The 22,536-nt window shown below is 36.1% G+C and overlaps 1 protein-coding gene across 2 annotated transcripts in view; it reads right to left on the bottom strand.

Moving 5' to 3' along the window:
• The window catches only part of RGS22 (regulator of G protein signaling 22), a 131,075-nt gene that overhangs the window by 36,165 nt on the left and 72,374 nt on the right, over positions 1-22,536 (bottom strand). For both annotated transcript variants that reach the window (XM_037503303.2, XM_037503294.2), the window contains 3 exons: positions 18,270-18,384; positions 16,333-16,455; positions 14,939-15,040 (listed from right to left, as the gene is read on the bottom strand). In XM_037503303.2, coding sequence (XP_037359200.1) covers positions 14,939-15,040; positions 16,333-16,455; positions 18,270-18,384 — 340 coding nt within the window. The remainder of the gene's footprint in view (positions 1-14,938; positions 15,041-16,332; positions 16,456-18,269; positions 18,385-22,536) is intronic.

Here is a 22,536-nt window from a genome sequence, read left to right as displayed (position 1 = left end):
CTAGAAATTCTGGAGTAAAGGTGATGTGCCTTCTTTGTTAGGAGCAAACAAAGGATTCATAAATTAATCTTTAAAGGTAGAGAGAAAAATTTGGAGGGTCAGGGCCTCCTTGTAACATTAAAATGGAGAGGAACGGAGGGATAGTTCCCTTGTCATTATCTCTCTTCCTTCGTTGTAGCATTGATGCACTGCAGCCAGCTCATACCAGCTCACAAGAGCCAACTAGTAAATTTTCAGAAATTTTGTGAGCAGATTGTTAAACTAATCATTATTAAAAATTAAAGTACATACACATAGTTAAATTAGATTAAAAACAAAGATAATAAATACTCAAAAATCATCATTTCCTTATAATTTCACTGTTTTACTATTATCCAAGCTCTGAGGTTATTTTTTCTATTGTGTGCATATGGAGGAACTATTACTCTATGGTAAGCCACTGTGCATCTCTTCCCCTGCCTCTGTGTTCAGTGACATCATGTTGGCAGCTTGAAATCCTGCACAGTGAGAATATTTGCACCAGAGAACAGCAAATACTACAAAGCAAGGCTACTTTTCCCCTGGAAAGCTGGTTGTTAAATGTTTCTCATCACACCACTGATTTATAAGACACACATATTTCCCTTTTCCTATCATGACTGCTCAAGAAAGAAAAATAAAGTAGGAAAAAAAATTATAATTAATTTGAATAATTACTGGTGGCAAAGCCACATACCAGGTTATACCAATTCATGACAGAATATGCCAATTTGTAACACAATTCAATTAAATACCGTTTAACGGATGTCCACTTTTAATTCACTTATTTAAAATATTTTACTAAAGGTAATGTTAATTTACAGTGTTGCATATGTTTTAGGAACTGATATTCATTTCTTTAAATAGAAGTAAAATTCTTTTAATAGTTAAGTTAAAGCAAAGCTGAACTGTAAGAAGCTGAAAAAGGTAAATAAGCTTTTCATTGAAATTGTTTACATTCAGAATAGTCATTTTTAGAAATGGGCAAAGCTTCAAATGTTACATTTCACCTTACTCTCATCAGGAAACCAGAAAGTAAGAGTTTAGTTGTTAACTTGTCCTTAAGAGAAAGTACAAGGAACAGCTATGAAAAAAACAACATGAAAATATGATGAGAAATAAAATTGGTACAAATGAATCTTGATGCAATGTCTAGACTCCAAAGAGACCAAAATCATTTCACAGATAATCTTAAACATAATAGAACAGATCTCCACTACACTGTAACAACAGCAACAACAACAACAAAAACATTGTGTTACTTGAAAGCAAATAGCAAGTAATGTGGGATCTTCTCAACTGGACTCAATAATTCTATCCTTGGAATTTATATAAAACAATGAGATAAAACTGTGTTCCAAAAAGCTAAGGCAAAGAGTCCCTAGAGGATTTATAAAAGGAATATAAATGCCCCGATATGGGACACTTACAGAAATCACAAAATATTTACTTCAACAAAAAGAGAAGCCTGTTTTCATAACCATTCGCAGCTCTAGTAGGCAGAGAACATCATTATCTGAGTTCATATGAGGCAGAAAAAGAAAATAATGAGCAAGCTCAAGCAATTCAATGTTTTTTTTTTTCTGTAAAAGGAGGAAAAAATGATGATTTTTAATGACCTCTCCTATCCCACTAGGAACTCAAAAACATTACTGAGGAGCTATGCCGAGAGGGAATAAATCACAGATGGCGTTTTCCACAAATGAATTTTCATGTGAAGGACCTTGGGCTTTTCAATTAGGAATCTTAAAGACAGGATCTGAAAATTGCAACATCCTGATACTGAGAGGCAAACTACTGCAGAGATCAGCACAAAATGGAATTGCACAAAAAAAGATAACATGATGACAATCATACTGAGAATTTCTGGCAATTACTCAGACTCTACTAAGAATTCAACGCATGAGAACCTAACAAAATGCCAATGGGAGAAAAGAATAAAAGAAACTTGAATTATTTTGGACAGAATGAAAACTCAGAAGGGAAAACAGAACACGTTAAGTAAAGCCAAAAACAGACCATAACCTCTAGGGACAATAGACGAGGCTTAAGACTGACTCGGGCTATTGCTTAAGGTATTTTATGCAAAATTGATTGAGTATATGATGGAATAAAATAAATTATACAGAAAACTTATTATGAAGATGTTTAAGGCAACCTAAGATTTTATTTTGATGATTTTTGAATTTGTTTTACAAACCATTTGACTGACAAAAATCAAAACCTGTATTTAAACTAGTGGAATTATTTAACTTCTAAACAATAATAATGTCTTGTAAATCAGCAAACAAAGAATAATTCAATGAAAAATGCCTGACTAGGGCCTCCCCGGTGGCACAGCGGTTGAGCGCTGGGTTGCAAAGCTGCCCGCAGCCTCTGCAGCGCCGGTTTGATCCCCGGCCACCAGGTGAGGGTCCCACATGACGTGCAGACCTCTCCTGCTGCCCACTGCTCCCCTCAGCAATGTACTTCCTCAGTCTGCCTGCTCTGCTCTCGGCTCTGACTCTGGTGAATTCTCTCACCCTCCCGCGCTTCTGACTGTACCCAGTGCTTGTATAAATAAATTAAAAAATAAATCTTTTTTTTAAAAAAAAGAACTTCAGTACAAATATTCATAGGAGGGTTTAAAAAAAAAAAAGCCTAACTATATTAGCATCTTTGGCTTAAAAAAAAATCCTGCCTCACAGGGATGCTAATCCATGTTTAACAAAGCACAAAGTGGAGATACAAAACCAGAGCATCTGGGGATTACTTGACAGTGAGAAAAATAAATGGTCAATGAGGTTGAGTGTTTATTATGTTAACCAGCACAACCACCTTGGAAAGGGAAGTTAACGATATGATCTCCATAAATGTTCTCTCCATTGGGAACTTATCATGCTGAACAGATGCTCACAGGAGTAGGTAACCAGGATACCATTGCAAGCACAAGGTCAAGATCTTCCCTCTCTGGGATGCTGCTGCTGACCAGTGCCGCTTCTTCACTGGAACATTCTTTCTTTAGATGTGCTTATGTCTTGCAGGCATGGGAAGTCATTCTATCTCCAGACAACAGCTTATATCCATTCTGAATTATTAAATGTTTATTTCAAAGTTTAAGTTTCAGAAAGCAACCTTGTTTTTAAGTTCCTTGGGCAAGGTGTGAGGGGCAAGAAAATGTCACTGTTGCTCCAATGAAACCTGAGAGGTATTTTTATTGAGAGCCAAGTTGGTCTATAAATATAGTATGTCTGAGAAGAGAGAATCTTGATCACTGTTGGGTGATGGTATATTATGGGGGTTTGTTAAGTTATTTACACTAAAAAAATTTTTAAATAAAAACACCTGGCAGTCATATTAAATAATTGATGGTTATCTGTAGTTTTATAATGTGTTGCTAAGGATATAAACATATCAATTAGTTCATTCATTCATTTGATAAATAATAGAGCATCTTTTATATGCCAGCTCCTGTTCTGAACATACAAGATAAACAAAGTAGACTGCCTACATGAACTTAGCAACCCAGTGGTAGGAAAATGTTAAGGGTGACTTTTAACATTTAATGTTAATAAAAATCAGTGAAATAAGCCAGAAGGAAAAAGAAAAATATCAAATGGTTTCACTTAAAGGAGGAATATGGGAAACCAAAAAAGGGATGAGGGAAAAAAAACAGTAATAATAAATAAGAAAGCAAAACCAGCAGGCAACTATAAATCAGAAACATTCTACAGGGGAGGGGGAGGTAGAGGTATCACAAAAGGGGAAGGAAGAGCACAAGGAACTATGGTGATGGTTCATGGGTGAATTGGTGGTGGGAATTTTACAGGGACTACACCTGAGAGGAGAAAGCACACATTATGCAAAAATGAAAAATAATGTTAAAAAAATATATATAAAATTTTTCAAGACTGAAGTAAAAGATTTTTTTTTAAATGTTAAATGTATGTTCCTTTTTCTTGAAACCATTGATGGAACAGCAATGATTTAAAGCTAAGTATAGTGAATCTGGAATCAGAGTACTTGTTTGTAATTCCAGGCTTACTAGTTGCTGAATGGATAGTGATCAACTTCTTGAAATCTAAGTTTCCTCATCCATGAAACAAGAATAGTACAATATCTACCTCTTAGGATTGTCAAGAAGTAAATAAAATTACGCCTGTAAAGTGATTACCAAGGAATTTAAAAGACAGCAAACTTTAAATAAATGTCAAGTATAATGAAAATTACGGTTTAGGGAAATTCAGGTGTTAACCTTTCTGGAAACAAGATCAGAAGAGGATCTTTTAAATATTGTATGGCAAAAGATAATGTGGAATATAGAGAAACCAAACCAAGGATCAAGAAAAAGATAAAACTTGCAGGTGGATCATAGATCTGAAGCTTACAGTAGGGGAAGAGGAGGGAAAGGGGTCAAAACAGGAGGGAAGAGCACAAGAGCTGGGTGGAGGGGAAGGGTCTTTGAAGAGTCTTTATTTGGTTCATACTCCTATATTATTCAAAATCTTAAGACAAACTGTGGATAGCTGGTATAAACATCAGAAATAGGAGCAGTTAATGTATAACTTTAATCCAGAAAGCTAGTTGAGTTCTTCCTGAATCCACTAATAAGCACAAGAAAATGGGATGCAAGATGAGAACCCTGCTGATTTTCTTCTCAGTGATTCACAGAGCTTAGGAATTCATTCTGACTGCTACTTGGGACACCATCTCTCTGGTAACAAAAACAAATAAGGTAACAAAGCCTGAATAATAATTGCCAGCACTCAAAAAAGAACCTCATTACAAAGACACTGACATCTGCCATAAAGCTATAAGAGCTACATGATTTTCCACATTTAATCAGCAGCCCAACCTCACTTCTCACCCATGCCCATTCATCTTTTTGAAAACACAGCTTGATTCTTAATGCTGCTGCTGTATAAAGAAATAATGAGCTCTGTTAGTGCACCTGAAAATACACCATCAGCATAGAGAAGAAGCACTCAGTTCATAGCCCTTCAGTGAAAATGTCAGGACCACCCTGAAGTATTTAAGTCCTGTAAATGCCAAGTAAGGAGAGGAGCTAAACAATTAAGGTAATGGATGATAGTGAGCACAGAAAAAACTAAGTTGATTATGAGAGAAAAATCAACACTGCCCTTCTCGTGCCATAAAATGTATTTTCAAAGGGTAACACTCAAGGTTTTGGTTACCTAAAATTAGCTCAGACTTCAAAACATCCTCAGGACAATGAAAATTTTATGGGTAAAGAACTCAATGGTCTCTTATTTCTTGATCTTTCTAGGGATCTCTGGAAATGTAGCCAAAAAAACACATTTAAAAAATAAAATAAAATAATTAAATTGTTTTTTTTATTGTAGTAGTGTTGGTACTTGATTTAGGGGTATGTTCAAGATACATGTTACCACACCACACCCACCAACCAAGTATCTATAACCCCTCACTATAGTCTGTTGGGCCCAGTCTCCCTTTGCTCCCCACCACCTAACACACACCCTCTCTGGTAGCCTCAATTGTGCAGTCAGATTTCTAGAGTTTGTATTGGTTTCATTTTGTCCACTTCTTTGTCTTGAGAAAAGCATATTCTTTAAGCTTCATAGCATTTGGGGGGTAGCACTTGGGTGTGCTTCATTCATCCAAGAGTTATCAGCATGGATCAGAGTCTAGCATATAGAAGATGTTTAATAAATGTTCATGGAAATATCAGTCCAAGTCTTGCAGCTAGGCAAAAAGTGCATGTAATTGCTGGTCTAATTGCTATTCATTTTATATTGTTTTCTGTTTCTACAGGAGGAGGAGTGTAACAGGGTGGTCCCCAGGAAAGGGGGAGGGTCCTGCCCCATCCAAAAGGAGGGTGGAGCTGAGCAGAGAGAGAAGAAGCTGCAGAGGAGACTGAAGAAGGACAGAAGCAGGATGGAGAGCCAGGAGGAGACCTGGAGGAGGCACATGGAATGGAGACATGTGAAGAAACTGCGCTTGCCTTTTGGTCGTAGACTGGGTGACACAGATGTGGGTGAGAGACCCATGGGGAGGTGACCATGGTGGTTTTTATCTTGAGGACTTGCTTTGGGCCAATCCCATTTGGATGGAGTTTTACCCACAAGGGGATGGGTAACTTTGGGTGCTTGATTTAGAAATTAGATTCTTTGCCTTTCCTGTATTGTTTCCTAATTGGATTAAAGTTCCTTCCCATTAAAGTCTCATATGTTTTGTGTTGATGCGGCGGATGGCAGAACCTATTTAGAGCAGGCAGGTTTGCGGGGTCTAGGCTGCCCCCTCCCTGCTCTGTAACAGAAGCAACAGGGCCAAAAAAGTCTTCAGGTTTCTCAAAATATTAAAAATAGATCTACCATAAGATCCAACAACTTCTCCCCTAGGATCTAGCCAAATAATGCAAAAACACTAATCAAAAGGAATATATACACTCCTATGTTTATTGCAAGACTGTTTATAATAGCCAAGTTATAGAAACAACCTTATTGCCAAATGACAGGGAAGTAGATCAGAAAAATGTGGTATATATACACAGTGGAATACTACTCAGCTTTAAAAAAGGAAAAAGTTGAATTCTTGCCATTCGCAACAACATGGATAGAACTAGAGGAGTGCTAAATAAGTCAGAAGAAAGAGAGATGCCAGATGGCTTCATTTATATGTGGAACATAGAGAAACAAAACAGAGTCAAATAAAACCAAATCACTAACAGTCCCTAGAACACTAACCAGAGAACTGAGGCTACAAGAGGGGGAGGGGGAAACGTTGTGGGAAAGGGAACATAATGGACTATGGCTGAGAACTGGATGCCTTGGTGGTGGGTGTGGTGTGAGGACTTGGGACTGAGGAAGTGAGATCCTATGCCTCTGAATCACATACAACGTTGTAAATCAATGTTACCTCACTAATAAAACAGTAATAATACTAAAGGGTCAAATATATGGACATATACAGGCAAGCTTATGCTCCACAATCTAGTAGGAATTTCATTTGGATCCACACTATATCTAACAGAAAACTGAAATGATTTGAGGCCAGAGAAAGAGAAGGATAGCAATAAATATGTTTAAAGAATTTTGCATGGCTATTACATTGGAACTTAGGACTTCAAAACACACTGATGTATGGTACAGATTTGTTAATATTTAGTAATTCAGTTTTTGTGCTTCCTTTCTCTCTTGTGAATTTTTGCAAATACAAGATAGAGTGGTGATGTTATTAGGGACCCTAGCAGACAGGGAGTATTGGAGACTGATTTACTTGCCATCAAGTGATTTCATTAGATTAAAGTATATAAATAGAAGCAACAAGAGTCTCTCACCAGCACATTAGGCCAGAGTATTTCCTAGCTGTCAAATTACTGGGTAGAGAACTCAGAAATGTGACTTCCAATATTAAGATTTCATCTAGCTATGGTTGCAGATATTGAAAGATACGAGTTAATATAAGTAGCTAATATAAATAAAAGAGGACAGTATAATTTTTTGTTTGAAGAGTTTTCACCCCAAAAAGAAAGATTTAATTTGTAGGGCTTCATAGAGCAGGAATAATACCAAAGGATGACAGCTTTTGCTTCAAAAATTAGGAAAAAAGTTTCCTCCATCCTACAGGTATTTGAAAAGGAGCTGATGATTACTTAAAAAGTAGTAAGCAACTGCTATCTGTTGATGAAGATCCTATTTATCTCCAGTTATGATGCTATCTAGTTTTACTTTAAATATGATTTTAGTACTTCAGTAATTATTCATTGGAAAAAGCGCTCTTTAAGTAAATAACATGATATTGTGAAAGATATTCTTAAAAAGTTGTGCACTTATGAAGTATATTTGGATTTAAGTTGCATTATGAAACTCAGAGTAAGTTCTAGTGTTGACTGAAAGACTATTGATTTAGGAGCTGTTGTTCTTCCATCATATTTTTTTAAATTTCTTCAAATCCTATTATTCAGAAAATTGACAGAACTTTAAGTATTGATTAATAACACCTACATATTCCATACAGTGCACTACACAAGCTATTTCCATCTATAATATCTTTTTTTAAAAGATTTATTTATTTATTATTTATTTATACAAGCACTTGGTACAGACAGAAGCACGTGAGGGTGAGAGAATTCACCAGAGCCAGAGCGGGAAGCAGAGCAGGCAGAAGAACCGAAGCACACTGCTGAGGGGAGCAGCAGGCGGCAGGAGAGGTCTGCGCGCCATGTGGGACCCTCCGGTGGCTGGGGAGCAGCCAGGGATCAAACCTGTGCTGCAGAGGCTGCGCCACAGGGGAGGCCCCATCTACAATAGCTTATGAAATCTTTTTGAAAATCTTATGAGTTGACATAAGAACTTCTATATAGCAGAAGAGGCACTGAAATTGGTGCACTACTACAGTATAAACCAAGGGCATGGATTATAAGGACCACACAGTACACGAGACAAGGCCGTGTACCTTTAAGAGGCAAAAAAGTTACACCAAGACCAATCTATATATGTGTGTGTATGTGTGTGTGTGTGTGTATACATACATACATATATATATGTATATACTGAAGTCTTTCAAGTGGTATAAACAAAGTGAAGTACTGCGGAGGGATAGGGGATGATTTACATATATATACCTATCAAATCTAGGAAACAAAAAAGAAGCTTATTTGACTTGGCCTAGACTCAATGGAAAAGAAAAAAAATCTAAGAATTCATTACTATGAGTTTACATCATGTAGGTTTGGTTTTTAAGATTTATACTTGGCTCATGAGGATACTCCATGATGAGAAATTGGCATTATAAATATGCCAAGAGGAATAACTATAGATAAAAATCCCACTAAAGAGTTCATAATTCAAAATTACAAAATACACAAGGGAAGAATCCACCGTATTTGTAGATATAATAAATAGCAGAATGAGTTCTTCTGAGAACTACCAATAGTAGAATTATTTGATACCACAGCAAACTCAAGGGTGGCTCCATGAATAGAATGTCTCCTGGCATTCAGGACTCTCCCCAAATGTGGGTATAAAGTGTAGCTTGCTTCTAAACAAAACATAGCAATGGTGATGAGATTTGTCTGATTATGTGTAATCATGTCATACAATGCAGTAATTCCTATTTTGATAAGAAACTCTCTCCCTTGCTGGTTTTGAAGAAGCACTGCCATCTTATAAGCTGCAATATAGAGAGGGCGACATGACACAGAACTGAAGGTCTTCTAGAGCCCAACCAGCAAAAAATCTGAGTCCCTCAATCTGGCAGCCTGCAAAGAACTGAATGCTGCTAATAATCATGTGTGCATTGAAGCAGAGTTCCCCAATTGAGAAAACAGCCTTGGTCTGACATCTTGATATACAGCCTGCAGAGGATCCAGAAACGCTTTACCCATTCTCCTGATTCACACTAATGATGAATGCATGTTGTTTTAAGTCAAAAAGTTTAATGATATTGCTATGCAAGGATAGATAACTAATATTGCTGTAGACTATACTATAGGTTAAAATTCCTTTTTTTTAATTTTTAAAATTTTTTTTTAAGATTTATTTATTTATACAAGCACTGGGTACAGTCAGAAGCGCGGGAGGGTGGGAGAATTCACCAGAGCCAGAGCAGAGAGCAGAACAGGCAGACTGATGAAGTATACTGCTAAGGGGAGCAGCAGGCGGCAGGAGAGGTCTGCGTGCCATGTGGGACCCTCGCCCGGCGGGTGGGGATCAAACTTGCGCTGCAGAAGCTGCAGGCAGCTTTGCAACCCAGCACTCAACAGCTGTGGACCGGGGAGGCTCAGGTTAAAATTCTTAAATACAAAAGAGAAGAAATAAAAAATATGAAGAAAAAAATAAGACAAAAAGAAAAACACCAGGAAGATTTGAAAAACACATGAAGCAGGCCTAACAATAAAAAAACACATTTTAAAAAAATGATTAGACACAATTAATGGGTTAAATAGCAAATTGAAAATCTGAATAATAATAATAATAATAATAACAAATGAATTGGAAATAATATATGAACTGGAAAATGGATCAAAGGAAATGAATCTATTTCAATAGACCACACACAACGCATATAGTGAAAAATAGAAAAATCTGATATATTAAGAGAGATTTTAAGAGACTAGGATTTCAAAAGGATAGAATATCAATAGGATTAAAATGCATCAACACTGGCTAGACCAGGAATCCATAATGATAGAATACAGAAAGGGAAGAACTAGAAACCTACAGAAATAATGACTGAGGAGTTTCCCAGAATAGATGAAAGACAAGATTCCTCAAGCTTTAGGAACAATTTAGACCCAAGACATTTGTAGTCAATAAAGGAGGAGATGAAATACACAAAACCAAAGTCAAAGAGAAAGTCATAATTACAAACAATGGAAGGTTCATCCTCCTTGGAAACCTGAAGACAGTGCTGAGAGAAAACCATCAATGTAGAATTCTATATGCAGCTAAATTATCAATGAGGAAATAAGATAGACATTTTCAGATAAATAAAACTGATTTTTAATAGCAAATCCTAGTGAAAAACTTACTAAAAGATATTCTTCAGAAATTAAACCTATAGGAAGGAATGTGATGTAAAAAAAGCAATGGTAAGCAAGGAAATTGTACATGAATAAATCTACAGGAGCATCAAAAGTATAAAAATAATAATAATGACCACTTGGAGGATATAAAACAAATTTACAATGCCTTAGAAAAATGATATGCAAATGAGCATGGTAGAATAAAAATTAAAGCATTCTAAGACACCTGAATTGCTTGAGAGAAGGGTAAAGTTGACTAATTGTAGACTTTGTTAATTTCAGTATGAATGCTAAAATTGTAAGGATGAAAACTGAATAAGAACATGTAACTTCTAAACCAGTAAAATGAAATAAAATGTAAAAATTATTACTGGTCAGGGCCTCCCTGGTGGCTCAAGGGGTTAAGATGCAGCACTATGAAGCTATCCGCAGCCACTGCAGTACGAGTTCGATCCCCGGCCCGGGAGCAGCAGACCTTTCCTATCTCCCGGCTGCTCCCCTCAGCAGTGTATTTCAGTTGCTCTGTCTGTTCTGCTCCCCACTCTCTCTCTGATGAATCCTCTCACCCATCACATCTCTGGGCTGCACCCCAGTTCTTGTATGCAAAAATAAAAAAATCTTTAAAAACAATTATTACTAGTTAGATTTTATAGAACATGAAACTGAGGCTTATTAAAGTGACAAGTTTACCCAGCTTATAGCTGGGCATAATGTGACTCACATTCATGTCTTCCAACTCTGAGTTTTATGTCAGATAGCATCTGATAAATAACATATTAAATAACAATGTGTTACTCTGATGTTCAATCCAATAAGGCAAAAATCTCACACTGCTGCTAGTATATATTCAATAGCATTTTGTGGTAAAAGTGCTGCAGATTTACCTAGCAATCCTCTTATTCCTTCTTTCTATTTCATTCTTACCAACCTTCTTTACTCTTTAACTCCTATGCTCTCCAAATAATTTTTCTTCCAGGCTCTAATTTTTACTATTATTTCTTTTCTTCCTTCCCATTTCCTTCTCTCAACAATTTTTCTGTGGGTACATGCATACATATATGTAAACGTGTATAATTTTTATGTATCAAACATGCTTACTATTTTTTAATCTTAATATATTTGCTCTGGAGAATGGTAAACCCTAGATGCATGGCTTCTGTTATGATAGTATTTGTAAGATTTCTATAAAGATGAAAGAAATTACAAAAACCAGTGATACTCAAATCTTCATTCTATTATAGTGTTCCATCATTGAAGCAAGTATGCAATGTCAAAAAAGCTGTAGGATTCTCTGTAGCAGGATTCTGGGCTCGAAATCTTAGCAAGCTCTTGCTAGACTCAAAGACTTTATACCTCTCTACTATAGTGGTGATTCCCTTTCTTGTTGCCAAGACCATTTCAAATGTATTCTAACTGTACTTTTCTATCTTGAATCCACATAGTAAAATCTTCAAGATGTGCTAAGGCTGTAGTTCAAACTCTTGGGCTACAATTAGTCACATTAAATCACTATCACTACTCCCTTCACCACCCATTAACCCATCAAGTCTGCCTACGCATATTTCTGCAACACTTCATGAGACAATAAAACTTTAAGGTATACAATTTGCCTACCAGCAAACAGAAAACCATGTAAGGCCTACCATATAACTTGGCAGATGAGTAAGAACAACATAGAATCAAGTTTATAGCCATTTTAACACAATACCAGCTGATTATATTTTGCCACAGGCAGTGTCCAAAGATCTATTTTGTAAATGTATCCTTAAAGAAAATTATATCACATTTCAATTATTAAGAAATTAATGAATGGCATTTTATACTGTGAAACAGATCTACAGGATTATATTAGAAATAATGCTTATGGGCCTCCCTTGGTTGCACAGCGGTTGAGCACAGGGCTGCGAAGCTGCCCGCAGCCTCTGCAGTGCCCATTCAATCCCCAGCTGCTGGCGAGGGTCCCACATGGTGCACAGACCTCTGCTGCCTTGCCTGCTGCTCCCCTCAGCAGTGTATTTCGTTGGTCTGCCTGTTCTGTTCCCCGCTCTGGCTCTGGCGAATCTTCTCACCCTCCCGTGCTTCTGACTGTACCCAATGCTTGTATAAATAAATAAATAAATATGTAAAAAAAAATAAAGTAGTCCAAGAAAATATTTAAAAAAAAAAAAAGAAAGAAACAATGCTTACATCTGTAAATACCAAAATCTTGGGCCTCCCTGGTGGCACAAGGGGTTAAGCATCGCACTATGAAGCAATTCGCAGCCTCTGCAGCACGAGTTTGATCCCCAAGCTTCTGCAGCAATGGCAGGGAGCAGCCCACATGGCGCAGCAGACCTCTCCTGTCTCACCGCTGCTCCCCTCAGCACTGTATTTCAGTCAGTCTGCTTGTTCTGTTGCCCGCTCTGTCTCTGGCGAATCCTCTCACCCTCCCGCACATTTGGCCTGTGCCCCAGTTCTTCTATGTATAAATAAATAAATATTTTTTAAAAATACCAAAATCTTGGATAATTAACACTTAAACCAACTTAGACAATTGCTCCCCCAACCAAAAAATAATTATTAAAAAAAAAACAAACAAGAAAACAAGTCAAAACTATCACGTGATTTTCTCCTTTGTCATCTAAAAAGCAACAGTATCCATTGCTTCCCCATCTCCAACTCTGCTTTGATTTTCAAAAAGAGAAGCTAGGGAAGGAAAAAAATACTTCCAAGCCTGGGTAATCCCCAAACAGTGTATTCCATCTCAGAATAGCCAAAACTTGCATCTTATTTCACAATCATTTATAGCCAGTTGAGTAATAACATTACTAAGAATTAATAAATCTACCGAGCTCAAATATAACTTCCACTCTTTTACAAGTGGATGGAAATACAGTATAGTGATTACAAGGAAAAAAAACTCACTTAACTGAGCAGCTGAAGATTTTTAGAGGAGCATGCTTTATAGTAGTAAAAACATAATAAAAAATAACAGATAGTACTTTAGCAGACAGGGGCAATAGGTTAGAGGAAGGAGGATGAGTAGAGAATTATAGGTAAAGAATTAACAAGCAGAAAAGCCAACTGTGTGGTCTCAGAAAGTGGTACAGACAAATTAGAGATATAATTTCATGGAGCCAGATCTGGACTGTGTAGGAGCTGAAGTTCTTATTCTGGTAGTAAAAAGTACAAAGCTGTTAGCTGATTTATAAAGCCTAGTTATTAATGTCAGAGTCAGTGTGGTGGAAGTAACAACAAACATCCATAGCAGTCCTCTCTGATGTCCTGAATAAGATTATAATAAGGCAATAAATAATATGACAAAGCCACTATCCTTAGCATTGTTCTGGAGTTTTCCAGATTATAAGAACCACTGTAGTGGTCACAATTACATAAGTGATTAGCAATTTTCTAGGCTTGAAGAACTCTCTCCTTAAAATATCAGAAGATCTTAAGAATAAAATATTAGAGGGCATCCCTGGTGGCACAGGGGTTAAAGACACAGCGCTATCAAGCAATAGCCAGCCACAGCAACATGAGTTTGATCCCCAGCCAAGGAGTGAACCCACATGGTGCAACAGATCCCTCTTGTCACGCTGTCCGCTGCTCCCCTCAGCAGTGTATCTTACTAGATCCGCCTGTTCTGCTCCCCACTCTGTCTCTGGTGAATCTGCTCAACCCCCTCCCACACCTCTGGTCTACACCCCAGTTCTTGTATGCATAAATTAATACATCTTTTTAAAAAAGAGAATAAAAAATGGAAAAGATAATTCAGTCCAAATCAAAATTCTATTTCCTTTCCTTCACACCCCACCCCGCCAAAGATGCCACACACTGTCTTCCTTTTCAGAAAGTTCTGTTTTTCCTTCTCACCGCCCCCCATCTTCCCTCCTGGTGATCTTGAGATGTTCTTTTCTCTACTTCTAAGTATCTGTCTTATATGGTATGCAGCCCAGAAGCTCAGCTGGTGGGATCTGCACCACATGGTCAGTCAATATCCTTTCCTGCCCCTTAGACAGGTCTACAGCCTGAGTATGCTCATCAGTCAATTTCTGCAGAAAGCTCAGAAAACAGCTCTGGTCAGTGTCTCTGCTCCTGATCACTTCAGTGACTCATTATAAGTCCTCTCTTGAGGTTCTCTATTAAATCACTCACCATCAAACAAAAAAAGCATAAATTAGGGAAAAAAATGGGATGTCTGTTATTGGGAGAACAAGTAATTGGTGGCAAAAAGAAAATAAAGCAAACCAAATAATAGATAAAACTGAAAACACACAAATCAGATGATAAAACAGTATTCTGTTGACTTTTAAATAATGTAATCCCATGGCAACAATTTAACAGCTGCCTTTTTGCCTGCACTCCCAGATTTCTCTTATTTGGGACTGGATACAACTTTTCTTTTTCTCTATGTACTTAGAGTTTCACATTGAACCAACATTATTTACTACTTACTTGGGCTTGCTTGCATACTTTAAAAGGGTGAAGTGTCTCTTGGTAGAAAAGCTGATGATAAGCCTGTAGGTCAAACCAAAAGTACACACTGTTCTTCCACAACTGCAGAGGGAAAAGTACATAAGTTATTACCACCCAATTATTAAAGTCTTACAAAGATCTAATTTCAAATGTAAATGATTGTTTAGTTCCTTGATGTTACCATAAATCAGGTTCATTTTTTAAGTGGTTTTAATATTCTATCACAAACTGTCAATATACATAATATTTGTTGGTATGGTTACTAGATATTAAATTTTTGCATGTATGCCTTTCACATAATGGTCATTAAAACAATAAATGTTCTAGTTAATGATTAAAGATAATATATTTCTGGCATCAAACCAAAATCTGAAAATATTTTGACATGTACAGGCAAATACATCATACCAGAACCAAACACAACTGAGTCAACTAAATACTTTTTATCTGAGCAAAATTTAGACTTGTGATAATTAATTTGAAAAGTCTGAGAGTAAATTTGCTACAGCCCATCGTAACTGGAAATTGTTAGAATTAACAATAAAAAGGAAAGGATTGATAGAAATCAACTCTGAATTTAAAATATATTAAACTTGAAAAATTTACATGAGCACCTGCACCCCTATGTTTATAGCAGCACTATTTAAATAGCTAAGCTTTGGAAACAACCCAAATGCCCAAAAATAGATGACTGGATCAAGAAGATGTGGTACATATACACCATGGAATATTACTCAGCATTCAAAAAAGATAAACACATGCAATTTGCAGCAACATGGATGGAGCTGGAAGGGATCATGCTCAGCGAAATAAACCAGAAAGAAAAAGAAAAATAAACGGATGGTCTCAATCATAGCAGGAATCTAGAAAATTTAAATATGAGACCAGGAAAAAGAATAACTATAAGAAAATAATAATCAAAATCAACATACAACTATGAACCAGACACTCTATGGGGGGTTGGAGGCAGGGAAAGGAGGGATTGGGGTCAAAATAAGGGGGTTGCAATTGTATGGGGAATATAAAAATAAAATTTAAATTAAAAAATATTATGAAAAAAGAAAAAAAAGAAAAATTTACATGAAAATAAACTTGCTAATAATGCATATTAATCCTTGCTATATTTTATTTTTCTTTGTAATTTTAGGGCTGTAAACCAAAGAAAATAATAATTGAGGTAATTAACATTGAATAAATTGAGACAATACTAAATAATTAATAAGATTTAATACTAAATCTTTAGCACAAAATTTTTTACCAGAGGAAATGGGAGTTTTAACATGAAATATAACTATTTCAGCATTGAATTATTTTAACTTATCTTATTTTTAACTTACTAAAAGTATTAAAATGAATTTAAAATAATTTTCTACCTTGTTCCCTGACTGCTCGCAGAATTTAGTAAAGAAAAATCCAGCTCTATTTTCTACATACAAAGACTGCAACAAATTTTCCATGTCAAATCCTCCCAAGGCACCATCTACCATGGTTTTAACCTAGATAACAAAACAGAAGTCCATTATCCACCCAAAAACATTGTAATTTTTTATGGCATTGCACAACAACACAGTTTTATAAATTCTGCCAGGCTGTCATTTTCCCACTGGATTATTTTATTTTATGCCACATATGTAATTAGTGCAGTATGTTTGCATCTGACTGTCATATAAGATTCATTTATGGAGCCAACTATAGCAGCAGAGTTCATTCTAATATAAAACAATCTGATTTTTAACTTAATGTTTAAGTCATTTCCCAACCTCAATTATTTTCATGTTTCAGGAACAGTGATACCATTTTAGGAATTTTCCAATTCTCTGTTGGTGGCCTCTTTCCTACATACTTACTGTTATTTTAGCCTTGAGGTGCTGCTATTACAGATACAAGGGAGTTATAAAAAGCAGTATCTTCAAGGCCTCTCAGTGCTGCTCATTAAATGTCCTTAGGGAATCCCTCTTTGGACAGTCTCATCCCCTCCAGGTCATGGCTCTCAGAGTGTAAATGGCAGCATTAAGTTCTCATAAAACTGCTTTGCTGCAAACAGTGCTGGCAACTCGAATACCATTTTTGAAACTCTAATACCATTTTAGAAAACTAGCTATTTCTCTCAGCACACATGTAACTCCAGAATAGAAAAGGTCATCTACTATTCACATGAACTCTTTGCTATTTATTTTGTGGAACTCAGTCTTCTTTACAATCTTAAGATAGCTATGAATAATTTAAGTAAAGCTCTTGCCCTGTCTTTGTGACAGGGTCTCTCTGCTTCTCTCTATTCCCTGAATAAACAAATTTTGAGGTGAAAACTTAATATTTTTATAATGTTTAACCAATGGCATACCAAAACTACAAAAATTATCATTTTAGAAGGAAAAAAGTCCTAATGAGAAGAAAGGGAGAACTGCTGGCTTACAATAAGATAAATAGCTGTAAAATATTATATGTGTGTTCAGACTGTACCTAAAGTAAAGAAGATGTGGTTTATGTACACAATGGCATACTCACTACTAAGTTATTTAGAAAAGAAAGATGAAATACTGCCATTACATCAACATGGATGGACCTAGAGGATATCAAGCTTAGTGAAATAAATTAAATAGGGATAAACAAACATCTTATGATTTCAAACAAATGAGATATACAAACAAAACCAATGAACGAACTATCTAAAACAAAATATACTTTCAGCTCAAAAGGCCAAAGTAGTGGAAAGGAGAAAATGGTTTGGTAAATCAGGTAAATGGAGTCGATTGTATGGTAAAGAAGAGTTTTGGACTTTTAGTGACAAACTTAATCTGTAGTATGCACAGATGTTGATTTATAATGATGCATACCTGATGTTTATATAGTGTTATAATGCAATGTTACTTCAATTTTTTTTAAAAGTATAGCCCTTAGAAAATTTAAAATTTTCATCTAAAATTGGTTATTAAATCCATATTTTTAAAGTAGCTACACTCTGGGAAAACCCTGCCTTTTAAAAATTTTAAGTTTCCAAAATGTAACATCAAATATTATTTATAATTATGTATTAAATACACTAATGGGTCTTATTTTGTGTCTAAGTTATTATCATACCGAAACCAGAACACAGCTGTTTTTGAAAACAGTAATCCAAGGAGTATATAACAACATGGTACTATAAAAGGACACAGAAAGGATATTTTTGCTTAAAAATCCTTTTGAAAATAGCAAGTTCATTGTTTAGTAAGGAAAAAACATATTATGGTAAATCAATACAAGTTCTCTAAAATCAAGGGGCATTGATCAGTTAAATATGGAATCAGACTAATCAACTCAAAATACTTACCATGGTTTCTTCTGTATAGGTATATCTTCGGTCCAACTGGGGCTTCAGACATTCAGATATATCAGTAAAAGATGTTAAACGAATAACTTGGTTAGTTTCTGACAAGTACCTTGATCTAAATTAGAAAGGAGAACTTATTGATCAACAAATATTTTAAGGGAACAGATTCAAGATGGCAATAGGAAGAATCTGAACTTACCTCCTCCTCTCAAGTACACAACAAATCTACAAATAATTATAACTTACTTTACTCAGAAAAAGACCTGAAAACCAGATGAATAGAGCTTTTATAACAAAGGATAAGAAGGTAGCATAGACACCATACATCTGACAAAGGACTGATATAAATGATATACAAAGAACTTATAAAATTCTACCAAAAAAAAATCAAAAAAGGACAAAAGAACAAAACAGACGCTTCTCCAACAAAGACATTCAAAAGGCCAGTAGGCACATGAAAAAATGTTCACAATCACTTTTTTATTAGAGAAATGCAAATCAAGACCACAATGAAATACCATCTCACACCTATGTGAGAATGGCCCATATCATAAAGACTAGAAACAACAAATGCTGGTGAGGCTGTGGAGAAAATGGAACACTCCTACACTGAAGATGGGAATGCAAACTGATTTAGCCTTTATGGAAAGAAGTATGAAGGGTCTCAAAACACTAAAAATGGTTCTGCCATTTGACCCAGTAATTCCTCTCCTAGGCACCTACCCCAAAAATTAATTCAAAAGGAAACTTGCACCACCATGTTGGTTGCAGCACTATTTACTATAGCCAAACTACGGAAACAAACAAAGTGCCCCAGAAAAGATGAGTGGACCAAGAATATGTGATACACACACACACACACACACACACACACACACACAATGGAATACTACTCAGCAATCAAAAAAGAGAAACTTATGCCATTTGCAGCAACATGAATGGAGCTTGAAGGGATAATGCTAAGTAAACCAAGTCAGAAGGAGAAAGATAAATACTGGGTGGTATCACTGATATGTGGAATTTAAAGTAACTAGACTAATAGTCACATAAACACAAGCTTAAAAACTAACCCTTGATATCTGACTACAGAACTGAAGCACCAAGGGAGAAGGGGGTAGAGGAGGAGTAAGAACAAAGAGGGGAGGAAGTACAATGGTCTATGGTGGTGAAATGTGGGTAAGTGGGTGGGTGCTCTATGGAAGTAATACCTGAAGGGGGGTATCATAATATTATCTCAATTTAAAAAAGGCAGCATAGGGAGCCCAGAGGGGGATCTGGCCACTGCTTGGGCAGACCGCGGGCACAGGAAAGTGCCCTTCTGACTCGCCATTTTAGAATAGGGATCTTTGCATCCACCGAGACTCCTTGGAACTGGGAAAGGGCTGCCCCCACAGCCAGAGATGAGCTGAAAAGACCCCACATGCCAGACCCTGTTTGGCAGGGAGTTGGAGCCCAGGGGGAATCCAGCCACACCACCTCCAGGGCACTCTGTGGGACCTCAAGACACACCATTGGAATTAAACAAATATAGAAAGAGAAAATATTCTGTGACAGCGACTATTAACATATTCATAGTACCACTGCCCTACTGGACTTCTGGCATAACAGTATTTGACTCGATTGGACCACCAGTTCCCAACATTCCAGAAAGAGCACACCAAAAAGATGTCGGCCAGTACTAGTGACACAGTGTCCCGCATAGGACAAATTAGAAAACAAGCAGCAGGGAGAAGAAAAACTACAAGCAATCAAGCAAGCCCTCAGGGAAAAGAACCACCACAAAAAGAAAATTACCCACCAAATTGCAACAACAGTGACTTGGAAGAACTTCAGAGCCTTCCACAAAGAGAATTTAAAATTGCCATGATTAAAAAACTGATAGAAGTCATAAAGGAAAACAATGATAAGGGAAAAATAATCAATGATCAGAAGAATGAAACTGAGTATCTAAAGAGGGAAGTGAAAGAAATGCAAATCAAAGGATTAATGGAGGAGCTAAAGAACTCTGGAAAAAGCAGTGAAAGCAGAATAGATGAAATGGAAGAACGAATAAATACTCTCAAAGACACAGTAATAAAAAGAACCAAAACAGAAAAGGAAAGAGAAGTACGAATGAAAAAGAATGAAGAAAGACTTTGGAAACTATCTAACTCTATTAGGAAAGGAAATATAAGAGTTATAGGAATCCCAGAAGGAGAAGAGAGAGACATAGGAACAGAGAAAATATTCAGGGAAATAATTGAAGAGAACTTCCCAAACATGAAGAAGGAGCTGAAAACAGACATAAAAGAAGCAAGAAGAACACCAAATTTCCATGATGAAAGGAAACATACAGCAAGACACATAATAGTAAAGCTCCCAAGAATCCAAGATAAGGAAAAAATAATGAAGCTGACAAGAGGGAAGAAACAGATAACATACAAAGGAAAAACCATCAGGCTGACATCAGACTTCTCTGAAGAAACACTACGGGCAAGGAGAGAGTGGAGAGACATAGTCAACAGACTCCATGACAACAAATGCCAACCAAGAATACTCTATCCCACAAACCTTTCCTTCCTCTATGAAGAAAGAATAAGGACCTTCCCAGACAAACAGAAACTCTGGAATTTCATTACAACTAAACCCCCACTCCAAAAAATACTACAAGGAGTCCTAAAGCCAACAGAGGGATGAATAAGAAAGAAACAAGAAAAAAAAATCAAAATCAAAATAAATAAATACATAAAACCAGAGAAAAGACAAACAAAATGGCAAATACAAATGCTAACATATCAATATTAACTCTAAACATAAAAGGACTAAGCTCTTCAATAAAAAAGACACAGAGTTGCAGGCTGGATTAAGAAACAAAACCCAACCTTTTGCTGTCTCCAGGAAACTCATTTAACTGCAAAAGACAAAAATATATTGAAAGTAAAAGGATGGAAAACAATCCTACAAGCAAATGGACCAAAAAAGAAGGCAGAAACAGCTATACTTTTATCAGATAAAACCGATTTCAAACTCAAAAAGGTAAAAAGAGACCCAGATGGTCACTACATTATGATCAGAGGGACAATATTTCAAGAAGAAATAACACTCATTAACATATATTCACCAAATGAAGGAGCACCAAAATGTATCAGGTAACTATTATCATCTCTGAAAACAGACACCAGAGAAAACACATATGTAGTAGGAAACTTCAATACACCACTATCAACAATGGATAGATCAACAAGACAAAAAATAAGTAAGGACATTAAAGCTCTATATAAGGATCTAGACCTCATGGGCTTAACAGACATCTATAAATCACTACACCCAAAAAAATCGGAGTACACATTTTTCTCAAGCGCACATGGATCATTCGCCAGGATCGATCACATACTGGGACACAAGACAAACATCAACAGATACACCAAAATTGAAATCATACCAACCATCTTCTCTAACCATGAAGGCATCAAATGAGAAATAAATCATAAAAAGATGACAAGGAACCCTCCCACCTCATGAAGATTGAAATCCACACTACTGGAAGACCACCGGATTAATGAGATCAAAGAAGAAGTTAAAAAATACTTTGATTTGAATGACAAGGAAGACACCAATTTCCTAAATGTATGGCACACAGCAAAAGCAGTAATAAGGGGAAAATATATAGCAATACAGGCTCACATCAAGAAACAAGAAAGAACTCAAAGAAACAACCTAATCTCACATCTTAAAGAACCAGAAAAAGAATAACCAAAAAAAAAATCCTAAAATCAGTAGAAGGAAATAATAAAAATCAAAGCAGAAATAAATGAAACAGAAACTAAAAAAAAAAAAAAAATCAAAAGATCAACGAAACAAAAAGTTGGTTCTTCAAAAAAATAAATAAAATAGACAATCCCCTAGCCAGGTTCACAAAGGAAAAACAGGAGAAAGCATAAATAAATAGGATCACAAATGAAAGAGAAGAAATCACAATAGACATAGCAGAAATTGAAAGAATAATCAGAAACTACTATGAACAGTTACATGCAAACAAGCTCAACAATCTAGAAGAGATGGACAAATTCTTACAACTTTACAATCACCTAAAGCTAGATAAAGAGGAAATAGAATGCTTAAACGGACCAATTACAAGCAGTGAAACTGAAATGGTCATCAAAACCCTCCCCCAAAACAAAAGCCCAGGACCAGATGGATTTACAAATGAATTCTATCAAACATTCGAAAATGAATTAGTGCCTATCCTTCAAAAACTCTTTCAAAAAATTAAGAAGGAAGGGATAAT

The sequence above is a fragment of the Talpa occidentalis genome, unplaced genomic scaffold, assembly GCF_014898055.3.
Source record: "Talpa occidentalis isolate TD23 unplaced genomic scaffold, MPIMG_talOcc4v2.1, whole genome shotgun sequence".
NCBI classification, from domain to species: domain Eukaryota; kingdom Metazoa; phylum Chordata; class Mammalia; order Eulipotyphla; family Talpidae; genus Talpa; species Talpa occidentalis.
This window is presented reverse-complemented; position numbering and strand designations above follow the sequence as displayed.